Below are 24,041 nucleotides of genomic sequence, written 5' to 3' on the forward strand. Positions count from 1 at the left end.
GCTTAGCCAGCCACGCTTAAATGCTAAAGTAATATGAGCATGTCACAAATGTCCTTGCCCTCTGTTTCCATAATCTAGGGCAACTTTGACTCACTCCAGGAAGAATTCTCACTCTACTCATTAAACTCTCTTCTCTCAATCATTATCCATGCATTTACCAAATGTTTACTGAGCACTCAGCAAGAACTGTTCATATTAGCTAATGTTTATAGAGCGTATCATCTGCGCCAGGCACTTTACTTAAGCCCTTTACCTAGATGTGTTCACTTAAACCTCCTAACAGCCCTTTGAAGGGAGTATTGTTATTATTCCTATTTTACATGACTAAACTGTTGAGTAACTTGCCCTAGTGTGTGCAGTTAGAGAGTTGCAGAGCACAGATCATTCATGCTGAATCCAGTTCCAGATCCAAAGATCTTCTTCATTAGGCTACGATGCCGGGGCATCCTTGATGTGCCAGGCACGACAGTAGGTGCTGGAGATAGTAAGATGAGTAAGTCTGGGCCATTAGGGTCTAGTAAGAGAGACAAATAAGTAGATAAATAACTACACTGTGATGGAAATGAGACTGAGGGAAGAAAAGAATGCCACCAGAGGAGAGAGACAGTAGTGTGCTGCAGAGGGAAAGGGCTAGCTTCACCTTGTGGGAGGGGCACTGGAAAAGTATTTAGAGATAAAGACGATGTTTGTGATCTAACCTGAGAGGAAGAAGAGTCTGACAGTCGACAAGAGCTGTACTCCTCTGCTTGGTACTCAGCAAAGCTGATTATGGGGGTGACCACAGAGTATACCAGACTTCTTTGGGAAGCACACTATGGGCCAGTTAAGGACTTGACCCTTGGCCTATGGGTAATAGGGTGTTACCTGTTACCTGAAAAATGGATGTTTTTTACAACTTTTATTGATAGAATTTCAGGGTTTAAGTTGCAAAAATAAAACACAGAACTCCCTTATACCTGTCCCCTCGGTTCTCTAGTTGTTAACATTTTGGGACCATTTGAGAATAATTTTAGGTATGTATCCCATATGCATCCTAACATTTAGGTGTTTATTACCTAAAAGCTAGGATATTTTCATGAATAACCACCGTGTAACTAACCACCAATCAAGAAGCAACTGAAGTCAGTAACACCATCTCATGCACAAACTCCACTCACGTTTCGCCTGTTGTCCCAGCAATGCCCTTTTAAACCCAAGATTGAATCTGGGGTCTTGTATTTGGCTGTCATTTCTTCTACTTCCATCTGGACAGTCTCTTCTTGTCTTTCATATCTTGGACATTTTTGAAGAGTACAGGCCAGTTACTTTGTAAAATGTCACTTTGTTTGGGTTTGCTTAATGCTCCCGTATGAATTTTAACTTTTGCTAGAAACAGCACAGAAGGATGCTGTACTCTTCTTGGTGCATTTTATCAGGAGACGATGACAGATGTCTCATTCCGTTCGTTACTGAAGATGTCACCCCGTGATTTGGTTAAGGTGATGCTGGCCAGGTTTTCCACTGTAAAATTTGTAAGTAGGTTGATCATATTAATAGTGAATAACAAGTATTTTATTGGGAGATAATCTAAAACTAAGTGAATACCCTGTTCCTCACCAAATTTTCACCCAGTGTTAATATTCATTGATGAGTCTTGCCTGAATCAGTTGTTATTGTTGCAGTTATTATTGCCAAATGGTGATTTTCTAAACTCTTATCAATCCTTCTAAATTACTAGTAGGCATTCTACTATTGAGGAGAGGTTTCTCTTTATTTGTTTACTTTGAATATCTAATTTGCTCAAAGGATTAAAATTCATTACTATCAAGTTGTCCCAGACATGACCAGTGGGAATCCCTTCAAACTTACCTCCATGTCCTTTTGATTTTTACCCCATCCTTCTTTGAGGACTTCCCAGTTTTCTATACAAGATATTTCAAGTTCACTTTTTATTCTCCCAGCCCCTGCTCCAGAGCCATTTTTACAGGAACTGGCTCCTTAGTGGAGAATGATATTCACAAACTAAGATCTGGGCACTTTATACTTGATACAACTAGGATGACATTCCTTCTAGAACTTTTAGCAGAGAGAGCTAGGAAATATTGTAAACATATACATATTACATTTGTATATACTCATGTGTATCTGTTGACATAGCTTTGTCTATCTAGCTATCTGTCAATTAAATATCATGAGCTCACACTGTTTTTAATACCAAATTTATAAGATTTATTCTGGTCTTTCCCCTTTTTATGTGTATAACCCCTCTCTCTGATAATAAGAAGTCTGGCTCTCATTCTCCATAATGTATTTATATATTTGTTCAATCCTCCCTGAATGTTTGGTTCTCAGTTATCCTTGCCCAGTGGTGAGCCCAGTCACATGCTTGTGGACCACTCCCTACCAAACCTCAGGCTAAAGTTCAGTCTTACAAAGTGGAAGAGGGAGGAAAGGTAGAAAAGCTGGTTAGAAAGTACAGCTGCAGCCTGTACTTCCACTTGGCCCCCACTGGGTGCACCGGACCAAAACTGAGCCCTGGACACACAGGCCCCCCTCCTCTGAAAGCCCAGCTCAGACCCCAATGAAAGCTTATAATCAGAGGAAGTCAAGCGAGCAAATTCACATTTCAGATGTCATTTTGGAAGCTTCAGGCTATGGATAGATTGGAAACTGGAAGATGGGGAGATAAATTCAGAGCCACCAATAATAGTCCAAGAACCTTAAAGTGGGACAAGGTCATAGTGTCCCTGGTGAAGTGAGGATTCTCTTTGTCCTGCCTTAGGGTTTCTAGAGCTGGCCATGCTCCTTGGTGTCTGAGTTATTATTGCTGGCTTGCTGTGTACCTCCTGACCTCAGTAGCACTCTAAAGAAAACAAATATCTTTAAGGGACCTTTCAAAAAAATCACAGGATAGAAATGTTGAGCAAAAATGTTAGAGGATTATACACAAGTGTAAAGAATGCATCTAACAAATAAGCAAAGTTCATAATGGTGTTGTGCCTCCCAATAAAAACTGCATTTTTAGTTTTGAACAGGAAACAGAGAAACAAACCCTGCTTTGCTGCAAAAGCCAAGGTAAGAGGAGGTTCTCCCGAGAATAGCTTGTGGCGGGGAGTCTGCCATTAGAAATTACACGCATTTTACCAGCAACAAACAGTGAGTTGCCATGCTGGAGGCCTCTCTGAAAGGCAGGGAAGCAAAACCATTCACATAATGTGCCCTTGTCTAAAGGAAGGCCAAAATTCCTCCCCTGGGTAGCAAATACAAACATGAGTGGCTAAGAAGCACCAACCTCCATGGGTTCTTGATTGCCCAAATTGTCTCTGATGGCCACCTTCACAAAAAGCAACCGTGCACTTGGGGAGCCACACTCTGTCTTTGCCCTTTAGCTGCCAGGTCACACTGCTGCTTCTCTGGAAAACAACCACGAGTCGACATTGGTGTGGTTGATTCTGTGGCTTAGAAATAGATCTTTCATTTTGTTATTTGTCATCTTCTGAAGTTGAAAGCACCAGGGACCCAGGAATTTGCATCTCAAATCTAGTTTGTCCTGCTGTCTTCATTATTCTGGCCCTCAGAAGCATTTCCCCAGGCTGCCTGGATTTGATTCCTGATTCCCTTGTTGTTTGTTTTGTTGGTTCGTGGGTTTTTTTTTTTTCTTTTTTTCAGTAATTTATATATTTGTTTCATTGGGTCTTCTTTGTATGCAGGCTTTCTCTAGCTGCAGCAAGTGGGGGCTACTCTTTATTGCAGTGGTCTCTCTCGTTGCAGAGAATGGTCTCTAAGCGCACAGGCTTCAGTAGCTGCAGCACATGGGCTCATTAGTTGCGGCTCAGGGGCCCCAGAGTGCTGGCTCTGTAGTTGTGGCACATGGATTTTATTGTTCCATGGCTTGTGGAATCTTCCCGGACCAGGAGTCGAACCCATGTCCCCTGCACTGGCCAGTGGATTCTTATCCACTGTTACCACCAGGGAAGTCCTCCCTTGTTTACTAGCTGTGTGAGGTTGGATAAGTTGCTTGGCTGGTCAGAGCCTCTGATGTATCGCTCTGTAAAATGGGAGAACTGATAGTACCATCTCCATCTGGTGGATATAAGTAATACATAAATTTAGGTATGTATTCCACATCTGGAGGGACCTTAGCCCTGAGTCCTGCTAGGATAATGCAGAGCTGGGGCTTCTAGTATCCACAGTGCTGGCCTGTGTCACAGGGAGCAGCCCTATTCTCTGCACCCACGTGTCCCAGTCATGGGAGACTTGGATGCGATACAAGTGGCACTGACGTCAGTGTGAGGCCTGGGAGGGGACACTCTCAGCCACGACTGGTTAATCATTGAACTTCTCCAGTCCTCAACTCCTTGTTGTTAAAATGCAAATAATAATAGTACCTCTTTCACGTGGCTGTGGAGAGGATTAAAGGAGGCAACTCACTTAAGGCAACCAGCACAGTATCTGGCTCATTGTAAACAATGGTAATGTTAGTATCACTCTTGGCAGTAATAGGTGATGTCAGCTGGATATGTTGCTGTCACATCATGGCGTGTGGCTCATGGCAAAGGGTCACTGCTCTGCCCGAGGCCAAGAACTAACCAGACACAGGCAGAGTGACAAGACCACATTCCAATAAGCTGGACTTTGGGCGGGACTCCAGCACCATCAGAAAAACAAAGTGGGAATTGGGAAACCAAGCCTAAAATTTTAAATCCGATTATAAACATAGGGCAATCCAAGTACACATGATTCTGGACAGAGGGCAAGAAGCCTACTTCCAGCCTTGCAGAGTGGGAGGTAACCTTCTGTCTCCCACCTACCCTTGGTCAGAAGTCAATCGCAGGAGCTTAGCAAGGTCCAGCCTGAAGCTACAGGGCACCGTTGTCATCTGTCAACTCCCGATGCCTTCCCTGCAAGCAGGTTTTGGCAGAAAGAAAGGAATGGAGAGAAGAAAGGTTCAGAGGAAAGAAAATAGTGTAGAAAGAGAATTCAAGGGGACCAGTCTCCCTAACATTTTGGCCATGAGCCCAACCATGAAGCCGACACCTGAAGCCCAGAAACTGAAACAAACCATGGTGCTCATGTTTACCGTTCTCTTACACGGAACCATGGAGCCTTTAGCCCTGAAACAAACCATGGTGCTCATGTTTACCATTCTCTTACACAGAACCACAGAACCTTTAGCCCAAATGCTGGGGCAGGTGTGTTTGGGAATTCAGAATTTGGGACATTTTAGAAATATGTTATGATTACTAATACATTAAGTATATAACATCTGCAGTAAGTTCTGGCACGGGATGGGGGTGGGGAGAGGTGCCATAATCCAATGGGCTAATATGGCTGCAGTAAACTATAAATATTTACATCAAGTGAGATGTAGCCTGTCAAAGCATCGTGTCTGTCCAGGCCCAGCTTTGTCACCAAAGAATTTGCACCACGCTGAAGAAAACCTAGAGCTTTGGGGACTCTGATATTGGGGTGGGTGGTTTTTAGAGGACACAACTGGGGTTCCATGAAATGTGAGTTCCCTCATTCTTCCTGAACATCTGCTGTTTCAGGCACCATGCTAGGTGCTGAGACTACAGTGGTATATTGGTTTCCCAGGGTTGCCGTACCAAAGTACCACAAGAGGGGTGACTTGAAACAGCAGAAAAGCACTCTCTCACAGTTCTGGAGGCAAAAACCAAGTCCAAAATTATGATGCCAGCAGAGCCATGGTCCCCAAAACATGTGAGGGAGAATCCTTCCTTGCCTCTTCTAGCTTCTGGAGTCTACTGCAGTCCTCAACATTCCTTGGCTTGTGGACACTGCACTGCCATCTCTCGTCTCTGTCATGACATGGCATTCTCCCTGAGTGTCTCCCTCCCTTCTTATAAGGATATCTGTCAAATTAGATTAAGGATCCACCCTACTCTAGTATGACCTTGTCTTAAATGATTATATCTACAATGACCTTACTTTCAAACAAGGTCACATTATGAGGTACTGGGAGTTCGAACTCCAGCATATCTTTTAGAGGGGTACGATTCAACCCATAACAAGTAGTAAGCCAAAACAGCCATAGCCCCATGCTCTTACCAAGGTAATAGTCAAGTAGGATAGTCAGATTACAGGTATGTCCTAAAGAAGACATACAAATGGCCAACAAATATATGAAAAATGCTCAGTGTCGCTAATCATCAGGGAAATGCAGATGAAAACCACAATGAGATATCATCTCAGACCTGTCAGGATGGCTCTCATCAAAAAACCAAAGGCCACAAGTCTTGGCAAGGATGTAGAGAAACTGGAACTATTGCATGCTGCTGGGGGAGTAAAAAATGGTGCAGCCACTGTGGAAAACAGTATGGTGGTTCCTCCAAAAATTAAAAATAGAACTATCATTCAGTTCAGTTCAGTCACTCAGGCATGTCCAACTCTTTGCAATCCCATGAACTGCAGCATGCCAGGCCTCCCTATCCATCACCAACTGCTGGAGTCTACCCAAACCCATGTCCATTGAGTTGGTGATGCCATCCAACCATCTCATCCTCCGTCATCACCTTCTCTTCCTGCCTTCAATCTTTCCCAACATCAGGGTCTTTCAAATGAGTCAGCTCTCCGCATCAGGTGGCCAAAATACTCAAGTTTCAGCTTCAACATCAGTCCTTCCAATGAACACCCAGGACTGATCTCCTTTAGGATGGACTGGTTGGATCTCCTTGCAGTCCAAGGGACTCTCAAGAGTCTTCTCCAGCACCACAGTTCAAAGCATCAATTCTTCTGCACTCAGCTTTCTTTATAGTCCAACTCTCACATCCATACATGACTGGAAAAACCATAGCCTTGACTAGATGGACCTTTGTTGGCAAAGTAATGTCTCTGCTTTTTAATATGCTGTCTAGGTTGGTCGTAACTTTCCTTCCAAGGAGTAAGCATCTTTTAATTTCATGGCTGCAATCACCATCTACAGTGATTTTGGAGCTCACCCCCCCCCAAAAAAAAAGTCAGTCACTGTTTCCCCATCTATTTGCCATGAAGTGATGGGACCGGATGCCATGACTTAGTTTGCTGTATGTTAAGCTTTAAGCCAACTTTTCCACTCTCCTCTTTCACTTTCATCAAGAGGCTCTTTAGTTCCTGTTTACTTTCTGCCGTAAGGGTGGTGTCATCTGCATGTCTGAGGTTATTGATAATCTCCTGGCAATTTTGATTCCAGCTTGTGCTTCCTCCAGCCCAGCGTTTCTCGTGATGTACTCTGCATACAAGTTAAATAAGCAGGGTGACAATATACAGCCTTGACATACTCCTTTTCCTGTTTGGAACCAGTCTGTTGTTCCATGTCCAGTTCTAACTGTTGCTTCCTGACCTGCATATAGATTTCTCAAGAGGCAGGTCAGGTGGTCTGTATTCCCATTTCTTTCAGAATTTTCCACAGTTTATTGTGACCCACACAGTCAAAGGCTTTGACATAGTCAATAAAGCAGAAATAGACATTTTTCTGGAACTCTCTTGCTTTTTCCATGATCCAGTGGATGTTGGCAATTTGATTTCTGGTTCCTCTGCCTTTTCTAAAACCAGCTTGAACATCTGAAAGTTCATGGTTCACCTATTGCTGAAGCCTGGCTTGGAGAATTTTGAGCTTTACTTTACTAGCATGTGAGATGAGTGCAATTGTGTGGTAGTTTGAGCATTCTTTGGCATTGCCTTTCTTTGGGATTGGAATGAAAACTGACTTTTTCCAGTCCTGTGGCCATTGCTGAGTTTTCCAAATTGCTGACATACCGAGTGCAGCACTTTCACAGCATCATCTTTCAGGATTTGAAATAGCTCAGCTGGAATCCCATCACCTCCACTAGCTTCATTCGTAGTGATGCTTTCTAAGGCCCACTTGACTTCACAGTCCAGGATGTCTGGCTCTAGGTGAGTGATCACACCATTATGATTATCTGGGTTGTGAATATCTTTTTTGTACAGTTCTTCTGTGTATTCTTGCCACCTCTTCTGAAATCTTCTGCTTCTGTTAGGTCCATACCATTTCTGTCCTTTATTGAGCCCATCTTTGCATGAAATGTTCCCTTGGTATCTCTCATTTTCTTGAAGAGATCTCTAGTCTTTCCCATTCTGTTGTTTTCCTCTATTTCTTTGCATTGATTGCTGAGGAAGGCTTTCTTATCTCTCCTTGCTATTCTTTGGAACTCTGCATTCAAATGGGTATATCGTTCCTTTTCTCCTTTGCTTTTCGCATCTCTTCTTTTCACAGCTGTTTGTAAGACCTCTTCAGACAGCCATTTTTCTTTTTTGCATTTCTTTTTCTTGGGGATGGTCTTGATCCCTGTCTCCTGTACAGTGTCATGAACCTCCATCCATAGTTCATCAGGCACTCTGTCTATCATATGATCCTGCAATCCCACTTCTGGGCATTTATCCAGAAGAATTGAAATCAGGGCCTTGAAGGAATACTGCTGCTGCTGCTGCTAAGTCGCTTCAGTTGTGTCCGACTCCGTGTGACCCCATAGACGGCGGCCCACCAGGCTCCTCCGTCCCTGGGATTCTCCAGGCCGGAACACTGGAGTGGGTTGCCATTTCCTTCTCCAATGCGTGAAAGTGAAAAGTGAAAGCGAAGTCACTCAGTTGTGCCCGACTCTTAGCGACCCCATGGACTGCAGCCCACCAGGCTCCTGTGTCCATGGGATTTTCCAGGCAAGAGTACTGGAGTGGGGTGCCATTGCCTTCTCCAGAAGGAATACTACTAGTATTCTCATATTCACTGTAGCACTAAGTATTCTCAGTAACTGGTTCCAAGATGTGAAAACAGCCTAAACAACCATGAAAGATGTAATGTATACTTTTAAATCGAATATTATTCAGCCTTAGAAAAGAAAGAAGTTCTGCAATATGTGACAACATGGATGAACCTTAAAGGCTTTATGCTAAGTTAAATAAACCAGTCACAGAAGGACAAATACTCCATGATGCCACTTATACAAGGTACCTAAAATAGTCATAGAATCATAGAATTAATAATTCATAGAATCAAAGAGTGGAATGGTGGTTGCCAGGAGCTCAGAAGAAGAGGAAATAGGAATTGCAGTCAACAAGTGTAATGTTTCAGTTAAGCAAGGTGAGTGTGAGATTTTCTGCACAACACTGTACCTAGAGACAACAATACTGTGCATAGCACACTTAAAGTTTTGCTAAGAGAATGCTCTTTCCACAGTAAAACAAAAAAACCAAGTGTGTTGAGAATTTCCAAATAGAGAACTATGCATGGAACCATATCCTAGAGGAGAATTTTACCCAGTTGAGGGCTTCCTCCCTGAGGAGGTAACAGTTTCAGTGAAGATGAAAAGATGAGGTAAAGTCAACCAGACAGAGTAGAGGGGAGAAGCGTGAATGCCCTCACCCTCCGACGTCCAGAGCCCCAGTCCTCCTCAGCTCTGAAATTATGGGAAGCCAGAACCCAGAATCCCAGCGAAGGCCTTGTCCATGTCTCCCAGGCTGCCAGCTACAGCTTGCCTGCAGGCTGGCTCCCACGGGCCTACAGTCCCTCCCTCAGAAACAGCCAAAGGCACGGAATCCAGCGAGGCAACTGTTGGCAGCCAGTGAGACCCAGCGCTCACAGCTGAAGCCCCCATGCAGGGGAGGAGCAGCGGGGTCATCGCTCTGCTTTCCCTCTTTGGGCCTAAATTGATGAAAAATACTTGGACCCGTAATCAACAAACCGCTGAATGCACAGATAGCTTCTGCTGCCCTCCTTCCTTGAAGATGTACGAGTAAGCAGATACGTCTGTTTTGTGAGTTTTTCCAGCAGCGTTGAAGTGGCCTCATGGCTGCCAGATGCCTCTGCTTCAAGCTCCCAGTGACTGATTTTCTGCCAGAGGTGAGGGCAGGAGTGGGGCAGCCAGCAGTGTGGAGACTGTATTAGAACAAAATTTAACCTTGGAACAGTGCTCACTGTGTAGGCAGCTCCTTTATGAGACATGCATAGAGTGGCCATCAGCATTGGGGGTGGTGGTTGTATTTTACACCCACAGCATTTTAGTATTTCTCTTGAAAGTGGTTGGCTGGAGGATGAAGAATATCCTTTTTTGAAGCATAACAAATGCAAAGAAAAGTGCACACATTCCGCACGTATGGCCTGGTGATTTTCACAAAGCGGGTGCACGTCCAGCACCCAGATCAAGGTAACATCCCAGAAACCCTCCCCCTCTCCACACCATACCCTGTTTCTAGTTACTACCCACCAAGGGCAGCCACCTCCCTCACTTCTAACATTGTAGACTAGTTTTGGGTTTTGATTTTAGGTAAATGAAATCACACTATGAATTTTTGTAGTTGTGGCTTTGTTCACTCAGTTTTATGTTTGTGAAATTCAGTCATGTTCCTTGTTGTTCTAGTTTATTCTCGTTCTATAAAGTTTTATGTGAATATATCTTAATTATTTGTCCACTTACCTGTTGATGAGCATTTGGGTAGTTTTCTATCTGGGCTATGAGGAATAGTGCTTCTGTAAACATTACTTTTTTAAAAAGAAGTGTCATTCATTTCTTTTTGGTTGTGTTGGGTCTCGTTGCTGCTCCCAGTCTTGCAGTGGGTGCATGCTACTCTGTAGTTACCGTGTGTGGGCTTCCCATTGAGGTGGCGTCTCTTGGCGTGGAGCACAGGCTCTAGGGCACACTGGCTTCAGGAGTCGTAGCTCGCAGGCTGTTGAGCACAGGCTCATTACTTGTGGCACACAGGCTCAGTGGCCCTGTGGCATGTGGGATCTTCCTGGACCAGGGATCAAACCCTGTATTCCTTGCATTTCAAGGTGGATTCCTAACCATTGGACCACCAGGGAAGCCCTGAACATTCTTGTATATGTCTTTTGATGAACATACGCACGTTTTGGGGGGAGAATATATATTTGTATTGCACACATGCTAAGTTGCTTCAGTCATCTCTTTGCGACCCTGTGGACTGTGCCAGGCTCCTCTGTCCTTGGGATTCTCCAGGCAATAATACTGGAGTGGGTTGCCATGCTCTCCTCCAGGTGATTTTCCCAATCCAGGGATCAAACCCGTGTCTCTTATGTCTCCTGCATTGGCAGGCGGGTTCTTTACCATTTGTGCCACGTGGGACGCCCAATTATATATATTTCAAGTGTACAACATGTGCTTTGAGATACAGAATTAGTTGTCTATTGTTCCACAATGAATTTTCCCCAAACCTAGGAGCTCACAACAAAAATAAACATTTATTACCTCTCGCAATTAAATAAGTGAGAAATTTGGGAGCAGCTTGGAAAGGCGGTTCAGGCTCAGGATCTCTTAGGAATTTGGAATCATCTGAAGGCTGGACCTAGTCAAGCAGGACTGCTTTCAAGGCAGCTCACCCCTATCACTGGCAGGTTGATCCTGACTGTTGGTGAGCAGCCCGATTTCCTTTGCATGTGGACTTTTATCCACATTTGCTCGGGGTCCTCATGACATGCTGGCTGGCTTCCCCCAGAGTGAGCAGTCAAAGAGAGACAGCCATGTAGAAGCAATATCCTTTTTCTAATTTAGCCTTGGAAGTCACAAAGCATCCCTTCTGCCTCACTGTATTCCTTACAAGTGAGCCAGTAAGTCCAGCCCATACTCAAGACTCCATCTTTAGAATGGGGAAGAGGCAAAGATTGTGTGGACAGATTTTTTAAACCAGTAGCCCTTTAATATTTTAAAGCTTGGAATTTACCCAAGCTGGGGATCTAAAAATAAGTTTACAGACATTCATACAAGAATATATTCAACTCAGCCTCTCCTCTTTTATTCATTTAAAATTCTGTGAATATTTATAGGGCAGTTTTCAAGGTAGTTCCTGAAAATAAGATGGCATCATAGAAGGTACAAAGGCTTCAGAGCCAGACACACCCAAGTTTGAATCCTGAGTTCACTACTTACTAATTGTGGGTATTTGGGCAAGCAACCTCTTAGATTCTCAGATTCCTTCAACTTTAAAATAGGGAAGATCAATACAGCCTACCTCATAGTGTTCTGGAAGTAATTAAATGAGATAATGTGTATAAAGTGCCTACTATGGTGGTAGATCCCTTCCATTTGCTCATTTATTTTAAAAGGTAGTAACCATATACATTAACTGTTTAGAAGGAGCTATGATGAACCCTGTGAGAGACACAGAACTGACTCAGACACAGACCGTGCCTTCTACAGGTATATATTCTCATAGGGCCCTTGACAGGCAGAATAACTGTAATACTACTGAGAAAATATTTAGTATCTGGAACAAATATGGATACAATTTATTTACAACTAAATAGGGATTATATTTGGATATATGGAAATGGAAAAAATTTTGAGGGGCAAGGAAAAGACCAGAAGTATTACAGATTAGGAGTAATCACTTGAGTAAAGATAGAGCTAGAAAACCAGAGGGCATGAACTGAGAACAAGAAAGGACTTCATTACTGATATGGCTTGAATCCAGGGTAGGAAAGGAAGTTGTGGAAATAGGAATTGGAAAGGTAATTACCCTAACAGAGTACCTGGAAAGGATTGAGAGAGCTCCATTCAGCTTTACAGTCTGGTGAGAAACATTAAAGCCAGTGGCTTTTTGGTTTTTTTTTTTTAATTGGAGTAAAGTTGCTTTACAATGTTGTGTTAGTTTCTGCTATGCAGCAAAGTGAACCAGCTATATGTATACATATATCTCCTCTATTTTGGATGTCCTTCCCCATTTAGGTTACCACAGAGCATTAGGTAGAGTTCCCTATGGTATATAGTAGGTCCTCATTAGTTACCTGTTTTATACATACTAGTATATGTCAATCCCAATCTCCAAGTTCATCCCCCTCTCCCCTTCCCCATTTAGTGTCTCTACATTTGTTCTCTATATCCATGTCTCTCTTTCTGCCTTGCAAATAGATTCATCTGTACCATTTTTCTGGATTCCATGTGTATGCATTTAGTGTAAAATATTTGGTTTTCTCTTTCTGGCTTACTTCACTTTGTATGACAGACTCTAGGTCCGTAAAGTCAGAGACTTTTGAACCAGTTTTCAGGGCTGCTACAAAAGTTCGGCAGTCCTGGCTACTGAAGGGTCACCTTGCCATGCTTTTCTTGGCTGGCTCCTGTAGAATCTTTGTGTCTCACTTTGTAAACAGAACTTTCTAAAACTGATCATTAAAGAACACTTCTCACTCCAAACCAAGTTGTTGTTGGTTTTTTGTTTGGGGTTTTTTTTTTTTTTTTTTTTTGGTATTCCCATTTTGGAAGCTGCATCAACAGGGAAATTGTTTTTTTAGGCCCTTAGCTCACTATAAACGTACTTGTCAAGACTTGGCCATTTGGAATGGCCACTTTATGCACTTAACTCATCTCTGTGTTTGACTTCCTCTTCCAGATAATAAGCCATCCTCTCCACTTATTCCTCCTCGAGAAGGGTGATCTATTTTGTGACTTTCACTTTTGTTACATTCTCCAGTCCCAGACAGTGATGATATTTATACATAAGACAGGGACATTTCTATGCTATGATGGCAGCTTGAAGGAAATTGGAACCGGCAACCTTTCATTTCGAAGCCAAAGAAAAATAAACATGAATGTTTCAGTCTTGCTAAGAATGGAGGCTAGAGAGAGAAGCAGAAAACCTTCTTCTAGACGTGCTATTCACTATATGGTATTCAAAGCCTTTATGTGCACAACTTACATCCTATCTAACATACCCTCTTATTTTGATGAAGCTTATATGTTTCATCGAAACAGACATAGAAAGTGAAAAAAAGATAGGGATTCCCTGATGGCTCAGATGGTAAAGAATCTATCTGCAATGCAGGAGACCTGGGTTCAATCCCTGGGTCGGGAATATCCCCTGGAGAAGGGAATGGCTACCCACTCCAGTATTCTTGCATGGAGAATTCCATAAACAGAGGGGCATGGCAGGCTCTAGTCCATGGGGTCACAAAGAGTCAGGCACAAGTGAGCAACTAATACTTCCATCAAAATAGACATGATTGTGACCATTTCTGGTGATTTTGTGGTAAAAATTGGATGTTTCATTTTATCACCCTCTTTGTTTAAACAGATTCTTGAACATGAAGAGAAAAGATGACTTCTAGTCTTGGGATAGAATTCCTAGCCAAGCTTGGGCTGGACCTTCCCAAATACCCACATAGGTGTTTTTACTCCATTAGGATAACACTTGCAGCAAGGGAGCCGTTCTGTACACGGGTTCTCAGGGTATTCTCTTCCTCTGATTTCTTCACAGATGGGAAATTGGCAAGTGGAGTCCTTGCAGTCTCACCTGTGGGGTTGGGCTGCAGACCAGAGATGTCTTCTGCTCCCACCTGCTTTCCAGAGAGATAAATGAAACAGTAATCCTGGCTGATGAGCTGTGTCGCCAGCCCAAGCCCACCACGGTGCAAGCTTGTAACCGCTTCAACTGCCCCCCAGCCTGGTACCCTGCACAGTGGCAGCCGGTGAGTTCTAAGGTTAACACAATATCGAAGTTTGTTTGCAGCAGTAGCTCAGGACAGGGGACTGTGTTGTCTGAGTGTTGTCCCGTTAAAGGAATGTTCAAGATCTGCTCAGGCGTGTCTGACTCTTTGTGACCCTGTGGACTGTAGCCCAGCAGGCTCCTCTGTCCATGGAATTCTCCAGGCATGAATACTGGAGTGGGTAGCCATTCCCTTCTCCAGGGGATCTTCCCAACCCAGGGACTGAACCCTTGCCTTCTGCATCTCCTGCACTGGCAGGCGGATTCTTTACCTCTTGAGCCACTGGAGCTTCCCAGTACTCCCACAACCTTATTCAAATTCAGATCTTTTCATTACAAATAGTAAGCTCGTTCTATTCTACCACCCACAGTGATCTCCAAAAGCAACTCAAATGACCCATCTCTTAACCTGAAGATATATCTGACAAAGTTTTCACTGAGCTAAGGAAAAAAATTTTAAATAAGGACTGTGTGGTGGGTAACTTTCCATAAAGCTAACTGGTCTAAATGTTTGCTCTTTCTAGTTTTTTTTCTGTTTAAAATTCTAAGAGATAAAGATACCAGGCAATGGCTTTTCTTTTTTAACATAATTCCTTAGCAAAATAGGATGTTAGAAATCAAGTCAATTCCAGACTTTTAAAATTTTCCTGATCCATGGGGAACTATCATTTTAAAGCAAGGGTTGGCAAACTGCTGCCCAAAACCAAACCCAGTTCATGACCAATTATTGTAAACACAGTTTTTTTGGAACATAGCCATACTCTTGCATTATACGGGCATAACTGCTTGGTTGTGACAGAAACTATATGGTCCACAAAAGCTAAAACATCTACTCTACCTCTTTACAGAACAGTTGGCTGACCCCACTCTAAAGCATTTATTATAATAATAAAAACAATTATTTTATCCTCATATCCTATCTAAATATATATTTATCAAACTAAAGTCAAGCACCTTTTTTTGCATGCCTTTAAAAAACATAAGACTTTTTTTAAAGAAAACACTTCTAATCTTACAGTGCAGTACCTTGAAAAGTACAGTACAACAGCTGGTATCCAGGGGCCAGCATCAAGTGAACGGGCAAGAAGAATTACTGACTGCAGGAGGGAGAGAAGGTGGAAGATGGGAGAGCTGAAGGGTCATCAGCAATAAGAGATGGAAGGCAAACTGCAATTTTACTCACACCTTATGAAAAAAAACACAAGATTTTAGATTGATTACTTGGATAAAATCTTACTGTGCAATTGCCTTCCTATTAGAATATCCCTCATAGTTTTAAAGTGACAAAAAAAGGTCATAGAAAGTAAGCCTGAAAAGGAAGGGAGACATACATCCCAGTTTTACTGAAACAGTTTTTACTCTCAGAAGTGGCCCAGTTAGAATGGTAAATGATGCAGGCATCAGACTGAGAAGGAGAGAGAAGGCAGCCTTGGTCCTGAGACAAGGAGCTGCCATTTCCACGCATCCCCTGTGCTTCTTCAAACCAGTGGACAGGGCCCCTTCCTTCCTCCTTCCCCTTCCCGGTAAAGTTCTCACAGAATCAGATAGTAATAAGTGAGCAAAAGACTAGGTGTAAAGCATCTAGAAGCAGATATGGACGCTATACCGCCCGTGTCTGCTGGGATATATATGCTTTTAGAACCTAAATGTATATGATTAAGTTCATGACTTCCCTGCTACTGTGTCAGTGGAAATCAAGAGAATTTTGTGTCCTTTGAACACTTTGTGTACTATTGTTCTGTTAAGAAATATATATTATTATACACCTAATTGAAGCTAATCCTCATAACAGTCCAGTGAAAAGTAGATTTTATTGTCTTCATTTTTGTTTTGAGGAAACTGAGGCTCACAGAGCTAGCAAACCTAGGAGTGGACATCAACTCAGTTTTGTGTGATCCTTTCCACGATACCCCATTGTTGGAAACCACTGTGGCAGAGAAGGCCCTCAAGGGATTACATAGAAGCCCCCTTGTTTTATGGATGATGTAACTGTGACCAAGATATAGTTTTGCCCAAAGTCACAAAGCCTAATCCAGAACCCAGGTCTCCCGATTTCTGGTGCGTTTATACTTTTACCTTTAACTATACTCCAGCTCCGTACTGCACCACTAACTATGGTCATGCTAAGAAAAGATGAGGAATCAGCCTAAATCAGCCTCTACTGTTGAAACTAATTCCCTGTATTTTTAGTTTGTGTTGCCATTAAGTACCTAATAAGTTCTGGGTAAAATGTTTATTGAATGATATAATGAATGAACAGATCAATAGTACCACCCACAAACCCTGAAATGTTTTTTACTTTATATCCCACTGATGGGTTTGTTTCATGATTATAGGTCATGATATTGATGATGAAAGTCAGTGAAGCACCAGCCTTTTTCAGTAGTTGCACATGCTGCTGAGTAATGGCAGGGACCTATGCTGTTCTTTCAGTTTTTACAGCACATCCATATACATGGTCTTTTTTGCTCTATTACCAACATTACCGCCCCCATGCCCAGTGGTCCTATTGAATCAGTGGATTTCTAAAGAGTCAATTATTCTTCCATTGTCCATCGACCTTGGGCCTGTTAAGATATGTATTTATTTTGAAAGCATTTTCTATTTCATTTCATTAGAGAGAAGCCTTTGAGATAAGTTGGATTTAAATCCACTTTTCAGATCAAGGAAGTAATAGTAAAGAACTCTTTGAAGTTTAGTCAATGAACCACTGACTATACTTTATCAGAACCTTTAGAAAGATCTTGTTTCAAACCCAATACATAATCATTGTGAAAAATATTCAAACATAATAAATAAATAGCATAGAAAGTGAAAGCCACGAGGGATTCTACCTTCCACAGAAAGATTCCTGTTAAATACTTGGTGCATAGGAATCCTTGGTCACTTTGAGGAATCTCTCTGAACCTAGAGAAAACAATGGGCTATTCTTCTAATATTATTTCCTAGAATCTTACATCTTTAGTTTATTAGGCAAAATCAGCTACCACTGACCACTTAGTAGGAGAAAGGAAGTCATTGTTTCTGCTTATGGAATAAGTTAGGAATAATTTAAGCATCTCCAGTCTAATTAGTAGTTGTCCTAGGACACCACTTAGTTGAGATATCAGCTATTGGTCATCCATTTGCCTGGTCCCTTGGTAACCCTTGCTGGGACAGGGGACCTGTAGTGCACAGAAATGTCTTTTCCATTCAGCTGCCTGGATGCACCAGGAGAGAGGGCTGAGGTCTTTCATCCTTCAACAGCCAACGTACAGTTTTTTTCTTACAAAAGAAAAGGAGAGGGTAGATCCAATGCTTCATTTAAAGGAAGACAGATAACGTCCTGATGAACGCTGGCCTGTCTGAGGGGAGAAAGTCCCCCTCCTTGCTCTTTGAATATTGGGCTACCACTGACCTCATGCATATTACACATGCTTCTCTTTCAGAGGAGGAAAAAACACAAATTATGTAAGTTGTCATTTACCAACTAGGAATGCAACCTCCTTTGTCCTTCATAGAGCATTTACTAACAAGTAATATGTAGCCAATATTTACACATTCTACAGGTCTGAGAAGTCCAAGGATTTATGCTAACATTTTAATTTAGAAATAGTTAAGCCGAAATGAAGCACAAATCTAATTTCTAATTCTAGCTTTGGTTTTTAGGGTGCCATCTTTATTTCATTTCTACCTCTTAGTCCCTACTGCATCTCTTGGTTTTCATCTTTGGTCTTATGTGAAGGACTCAATATTTATCAATTTAGCTATAATGGCTTGGTGAGATTTTACGGTTAACTTGGGCCCCAGTCCATGAAGTCGCAAAGAATTGGGCATGACTGAGCGACTAACACTTTCACTTTTGAAACACGTACACATTTCGTGCATTAGTCTCCCAAATCCTTAATAATTGATTAAACATGCACCCACACTCCTTCTGCTGCTTCTCCTCCTCCTCATCTTTCATGTTGACTATATATAATACTTCCAATTTTTTTATTGAAATATAGTTAATTTACAACACTGCATTAGTTTCTGGTGTACAGCAGAGTGATTCAGTTTTATGTTTTTTTCAGATTCTTTTCCATTATATGTTATTAAAAGGTATTGAATATAGTCCCACGTGCTATACCATAGGTCCTTGTGTATGTATCTGCTAATCTCAAAGTCCTAGTTTATCTCTCCTGTAAACCCTGCCATCTACTTCAGTAACCATAAATTTGTTTTCTATGTCTGAGGCTATTTCTCAGTTTTGTAAATAAGTTCATCTGTATCACTTTTTGGATTCCATATGTTAGTGATATCATATGATATTTATCTTTCTTTAACTTTCTTCACTTAATATGATAACCTCTGGATCCATCTATGTATATTAATTATTTTTTATATACCTCATGAGAGATCATTTTCAAAACTGGCATGTTATACCACTATGATTGAGAACCTTTGACATACATGCATGAGTAAGTGTGAGACACCTTGATCATGACAGTCTTCTGCGAGGATTTTTTTCTTTGACTCTCCATGGTCGTATAATAAAGCCAAGTGCCTTAGTCAGGCCATCATTCCTCTACATGTCTGCCCCTTCACATCCCTAACTCTGGTTCTCCCATCCCTGCTTGTACATTCCTTCTGCCCACACTTCTCTGGGCCTACCCGCAGTTTTCCACCTGTCTACCTATCAGAGCCCTCAGGAATCCCACCTCTCCCACCAGGACTCCTCTCCTGTCCTCCTGCTCTGCAGCCACATGCCATTCAAGGTCAGTGCTGCTCATTTAACAGTGAGATCGCACAGTACTTGGGCAGGTGAAGCATAGAGAAGGATGCAGAAAAGTACATGGCAGGTGTGTCTGTTCATTTATTGAGCACGTGGTCCATTTTGGAAGCTTCTTCTTATTCTAATAAGAGCAGCACTTACTATGTATCAAGTGCAGTATCAAGCCACTTAATTTTATAGTCAACTCATGTAATCCTCAGTAGCCTTAATGGGATAGTTACTACTATGATGCCCATTTTACAGATGCGGAAACTGAAGCACTGTGAGATGAATGTGAATTCAGATTTCATGTAGTAGAGTTCATTCTACTGAGCTTCATTTTCTCTTTTAACTTTTTTGTTTATTTATTTTTGGCTGTGCTGAGTCTCCATTGCTGCACGCAGGCTTTCTCCAGTTGCAACGAATGGGGGCTACTCTCTAGCTGTGGTGCACAGTCCTCTCATGGCGCTGCTTTCTCTGGTTGCAGCTCACAGGCTCTAGAGCACTGGCTTTAGCAGTTGTAGCACGTGGGCTCAATTGCCCCTGCGGCATGTGAAATCTTCCTGGTTTGGGGATGGAACCCGTGTCCCCCCCTGCATTGGCTGCTGCTGCTGCTAAGTCACTTCAGTTGTGGCCGACTCTGTGCAACCCCATAGACGGCAACCCACCGGGCTCCTCTGTCGCTGGGATTCTCCAGGCAAGAACACTGGAGTGGGTTGCCATTTCCTTCTCCAATGCATGAAAGTGAAAAGTGAAAGGGAAGTCACTCAGCCATGTCTGACTCTTTGCGACCCCATGGACTGCAGCCTACCAGGCTCCTCCCTCCATGGGATTTTCCAGACAGGAGTACTGGAGTAGGGTGCCATTGCCTTCTCCACTCCGCATTGGCAGGCAGACTCTAAACCACTGGAGTCCTAGGGAAGTCCTTCATTTTCTCTTTTAATCCCTATAGCAACCCTTTGAGGAAACAAGGCTCAGAGAAGCTGTGCTCGCCCCAGTTCACACAGTCAGTAAATGGAAAAAAAGTCTCTGTGCTTCAAAACCCATTCTCTTTTCCACTGTGCAGTGCATCCTTCCCAGAACGTCCTTGCTATTTGCTCTAAAGTATTAAACTGTGAGGAAATCTGATATCACTCCTACTAACAGCACTTTCGGAGAAGGCAATGGCACCCCACTCCAGTACTCTTGCCTGGAAAATCCCATGGACAGAGGAGCCTGGTAGGCTGCAGTCCATGGGGTCGCTACTATCAGACACGACTGAGCGACTTCACTTTCACTTTTCCCTTTCATGCATTGGAGAAAGAAATGGCAACCCACTCCAGTGTTCCTGCCTGGAGAATCCCAGGGACAGGGGAGCCTGGTGGGCTGCCATCTGTGGGGTCACACAGAGTCGGACACAACTGAAGCGACTTAGCAGCAGCTTAGCAGCAGCAGCAATTTAGGTAAAAGTCAGGATTTGTCACCTTGCCCAGAGTTGTTCATCTGTGTGTGGCTCCTACTCTTGCTATAACAAATTACCACACACTCAATGGCTTAAAACACCATGAATTTATTATCTTACAGCTTGGGAGGTGAGAAGTCTGAAATCAGTTCCTACTGGCTAAAATCAAGGTGTTGATTTTAAAATCAGGTCTTCATTCCTTCTCGAAGCTCTAGGGGAGGCTGTCACCTTGCCTCTTCCAGCTTCTAGAGGCTCCTGGCTTCCTTGGCTCATGGCCCCTTTCTCCAGCTTCAAAGCACTTCATTCCAACTTTGGATTTTGTCCTTATACCCTCTCTGTCTGACTCTGATCCTCCTGCCACCCTCTTATACCATCATGATTACATCAGGCTTACTGTGATAACCCAGGTAATCGCCATGTCTCAAGAGAGTTAACTGAATCCCCTCTGCAAAGTCCCTTTTACCAGGTCAGGTCACATGTTCACAGGTTTCAGTGATAAGAACATAGATATCTCTGGGGTCATGACTCAGCCTACTTCAGTCTGCTAGACTGTGGGCTGACAAGGCCTATTAGTCTCCATTAGGACAAGGTCCTTGAGTTTCAAAGTTTGCCTTCTACTACTCCTCCTCTTGTCACTGTTTTTGAGCCTTATATGCATCAATCTTCTTTGTTTTTATTCTAAAAAATAACTTTGAAACAGAAGTGAGAAAAAAAGAGAAAGATGCAAGAAAGATTAAACTGCAATGAGAGACTCTACTCTGAAGCATCGTTTATATTTGTCTGTATTACTTGTGTTTTACGCACAGGATTGTATCGACTACTGTACATACATATTGCACGCATCTGTGTAGAGACTGAAAAGTCACCACAACCCCTAGTTTCCTTCCTTGCTTAAAACTGTGATTATGTGGTGATTTCCCTATAAACCTTTTCTTTTCTTTTTTTATTTTAATCAGGGTTACAATTCGAAATGCCTGTAGTTTAGCTACGTAAAAAGACATATGAGAGAAGAGGCCCTGCTGGTAATATTAAGGAGAAAAAAAGAGAGAGAATTTTAATGATAACCATAAATGCTTGTGAATTAAATTTTTCATTTTCTAGATCTAAACACACCACACACAGAAGAATAACTTTGGTCTGGATTAGAGGGCTGAATTCTGGCAGAAAGAGTCAATGTGGTCATCAGTTTTGTTATATACCAGTGACTAAAATGTAAATCCTCATGAATCAGAGACATCTTTATTTAAAATGTTGTATCCAAGAAGGAAAACAAAAAAGCCTCTTGGAATATTTATCTTATTTTTAGTAGTGTACTTCATAAAGAAATGGACGCATGATACCTGGTGGCTCAGTGGTTAAAAAAAAAAAAAAAAAAAAAACCTGCATGCCAATGCAGGAGACACTTGTTTGATCCCTGGGTCCAGAAGAGGACCCCTGGAAAAGGAAGTGGCAACCTACTCCAGTATTCTTGCCTGGGAAATTCCATGAACAGAGGAGCCTGGTGGGCTACATTCCATGCGGTTACAAAGAGTCAAACACAACTTAGCAACTAACAGCAAATGCTATCCATGCTTCATGTAGTAACAGGAATATTAAACCCAGAAGATGCCCTGCACACTCCTTGTACTTCCAAGATTAAGAAAGCTTAATTAATATTAGATGACCAAGATAATTTTAACTCACAAAATGACCCAGGTAGAAATTCTGTTATTATTTAATAATTTTGTTTAGTAAGTGAGATTCCAGTCCTCACGTTCTTGAGCCCTCCTGCAGTTTGACTCAGTTTTCACCCGTGTTATATACTAAGCACTCTAACTGCCCTTTGAACCTCTCAGTCTCATATATCACCAAGTTACCTCCAATTATGAAGGTCTAACACCAATCTAACAGTGTCAGGGCTCCAAAATCACTGCAGATGGTGATTGCAGCCATGAAATTAAAAGAGACTCCTTGGAAGGAAACTTATGACCAACCTAGATACCATATTCAAAAGCAGAGACATTACTTTGTCAACAAAGGTCCATCTAGTTAAGGCTGTGGTTTTTCCAGTAGTCATGTATGGATGTGAGAGTTGGACTGTGAAGAAAGCTGAGTGCCAAAGAATTGATACTTTTGAACTGTGGTGTTGGAGAAGACTCTTGAGAGTCCCTTGGACTGCAAGGAGATCCAACCAGTCCATCCTAAAGGAGACCAGTCCTGGGTGTTCTTTGGAAGGAATGATGCTAAAGGTGAAACTCCAGTACTTTGGCCACCTCATGCAAAGAGTTGACTCATTGGAAGAGACTCTGATACTGGGAGGAATTGGGAGCAGGAGGAGAAGGGGACAACAGGGGATGAGATGGCTGGATGGCATCACCGACTCAATGGACCTGAGTTTGAGTGAACTCTGGGAGTTGGTGATGGACAGGGAGGCCTGGCGTGCTGCAATTCATGGGGTTGCAAAGAGTCGGACACAACTGAGTGACTAAACTGAACTGAACACCAATCTTGGTAACACACCTACCTGCCACCTTCCCCAGCAGACCTGATCTTCCCTCATGAATCTGGTACTGTGAGTGACTCCACTATCTCGCCTATCCTTTCGTGAGCACCTGGAGCTATCTTAGCCTCATTTGTCCTTCACACTCAGTCAACACGCGAGTCCTTTTGATTCTACTTCCTGTATCTCCCCAACCCCCATTGCTGTCTTCTCTCACATCCTTCTCTCACTGCCTTGCTTTCAGTCCTCACGACTGACCAAACCTTTATAAAACAGCCTTGTACTTGCTGTCCCTGTACTGTCTTGCCTAACTCTGGTCCAATGCTTCATAACCTGATATCAGTGGCTTTTTACTACAGGCCCTCTGTAAAGCCTTTAAAATATTAACATGTGCTTGGAATTCCCAAGTAAGGGAATGGCATACATTGCCATTTGGACTTATTTGACCAGGAAACCTTTTCTCCATGGCACACCTGTGACTGTCTAACAGGGAAGTACTCATTGGAACCCGCTGGCCTTTGCTACCTATCATTTCTACAAGTTAAATCATGCTACCTCCTGCTTTAAAACCCTTAATGACACCCCAAAGTCTTAAAAGTATGTCCAGTTATGTCCAAAGTCCTTCACTCTTGGCTGCTACTCAGTCTTGTTTCCCAACGACACATTCCCATGAACTCTAACCTCTGTCTTCTCAAGACTGCTCAAGGTGTGAGCATGCCATGTTCCTTCACAGACTATCTGTGCACACATGGTCCGACTCTGCCAGCACTCCTATTTCCCTGACCATCCCCTCCTATGCCACTTTCTCTGCAAAGCCTTCCATCTTTTCCATAAAGACTGGGTTTCACTCTCCTCTTTTGTAAAACTGATCACAGGCATGCTGCATGCTAAGTCGCTTCAGCCGTGTCCAACTCTTTGTGACCCTATGGACTTGTGGCCCACCAGGCTCCTCTGTCCATGGG

General features: G+C 42.7%; 1 protein-coding gene across 4 annotated transcripts in view; it reads left to right on the plus strand.

Annotated features, from left to right (window-relative positions):
* Window positions 1-24,041, plus strand: part of ADAMTSL1 (ADAMTS like 1) — a 1,118,714-nt gene that overhangs the window by 923,549 nt on the left and 171,124 nt on the right. For all 4 annotated transcript variants that reach the window (XM_042244881.1, XM_042244882.1, XM_004004390.5 and 1 more), the window contains one exon: window positions 14,197-14,407. In XM_042244881.1, coding sequence (XP_042100815.1) covers window positions 14,197-14,407 — 211 coding nt within the window. The remainder of the gene's footprint in view (window positions 1-14,196; window positions 14,408-24,041) is intronic.

Source organism: Ovis aries, chromosome 2 (genome assembly GCF_016772045.2).
Source record: "Ovis aries strain OAR_USU_Benz2616 breed Rambouillet chromosome 2, ARS-UI_Ramb_v3.0, whole genome shotgun sequence".
NCBI classification, from domain to species: Eukaryota; Metazoa; Chordata; class Mammalia; order Artiodactyla; family Bovidae; genus Ovis; species Ovis aries.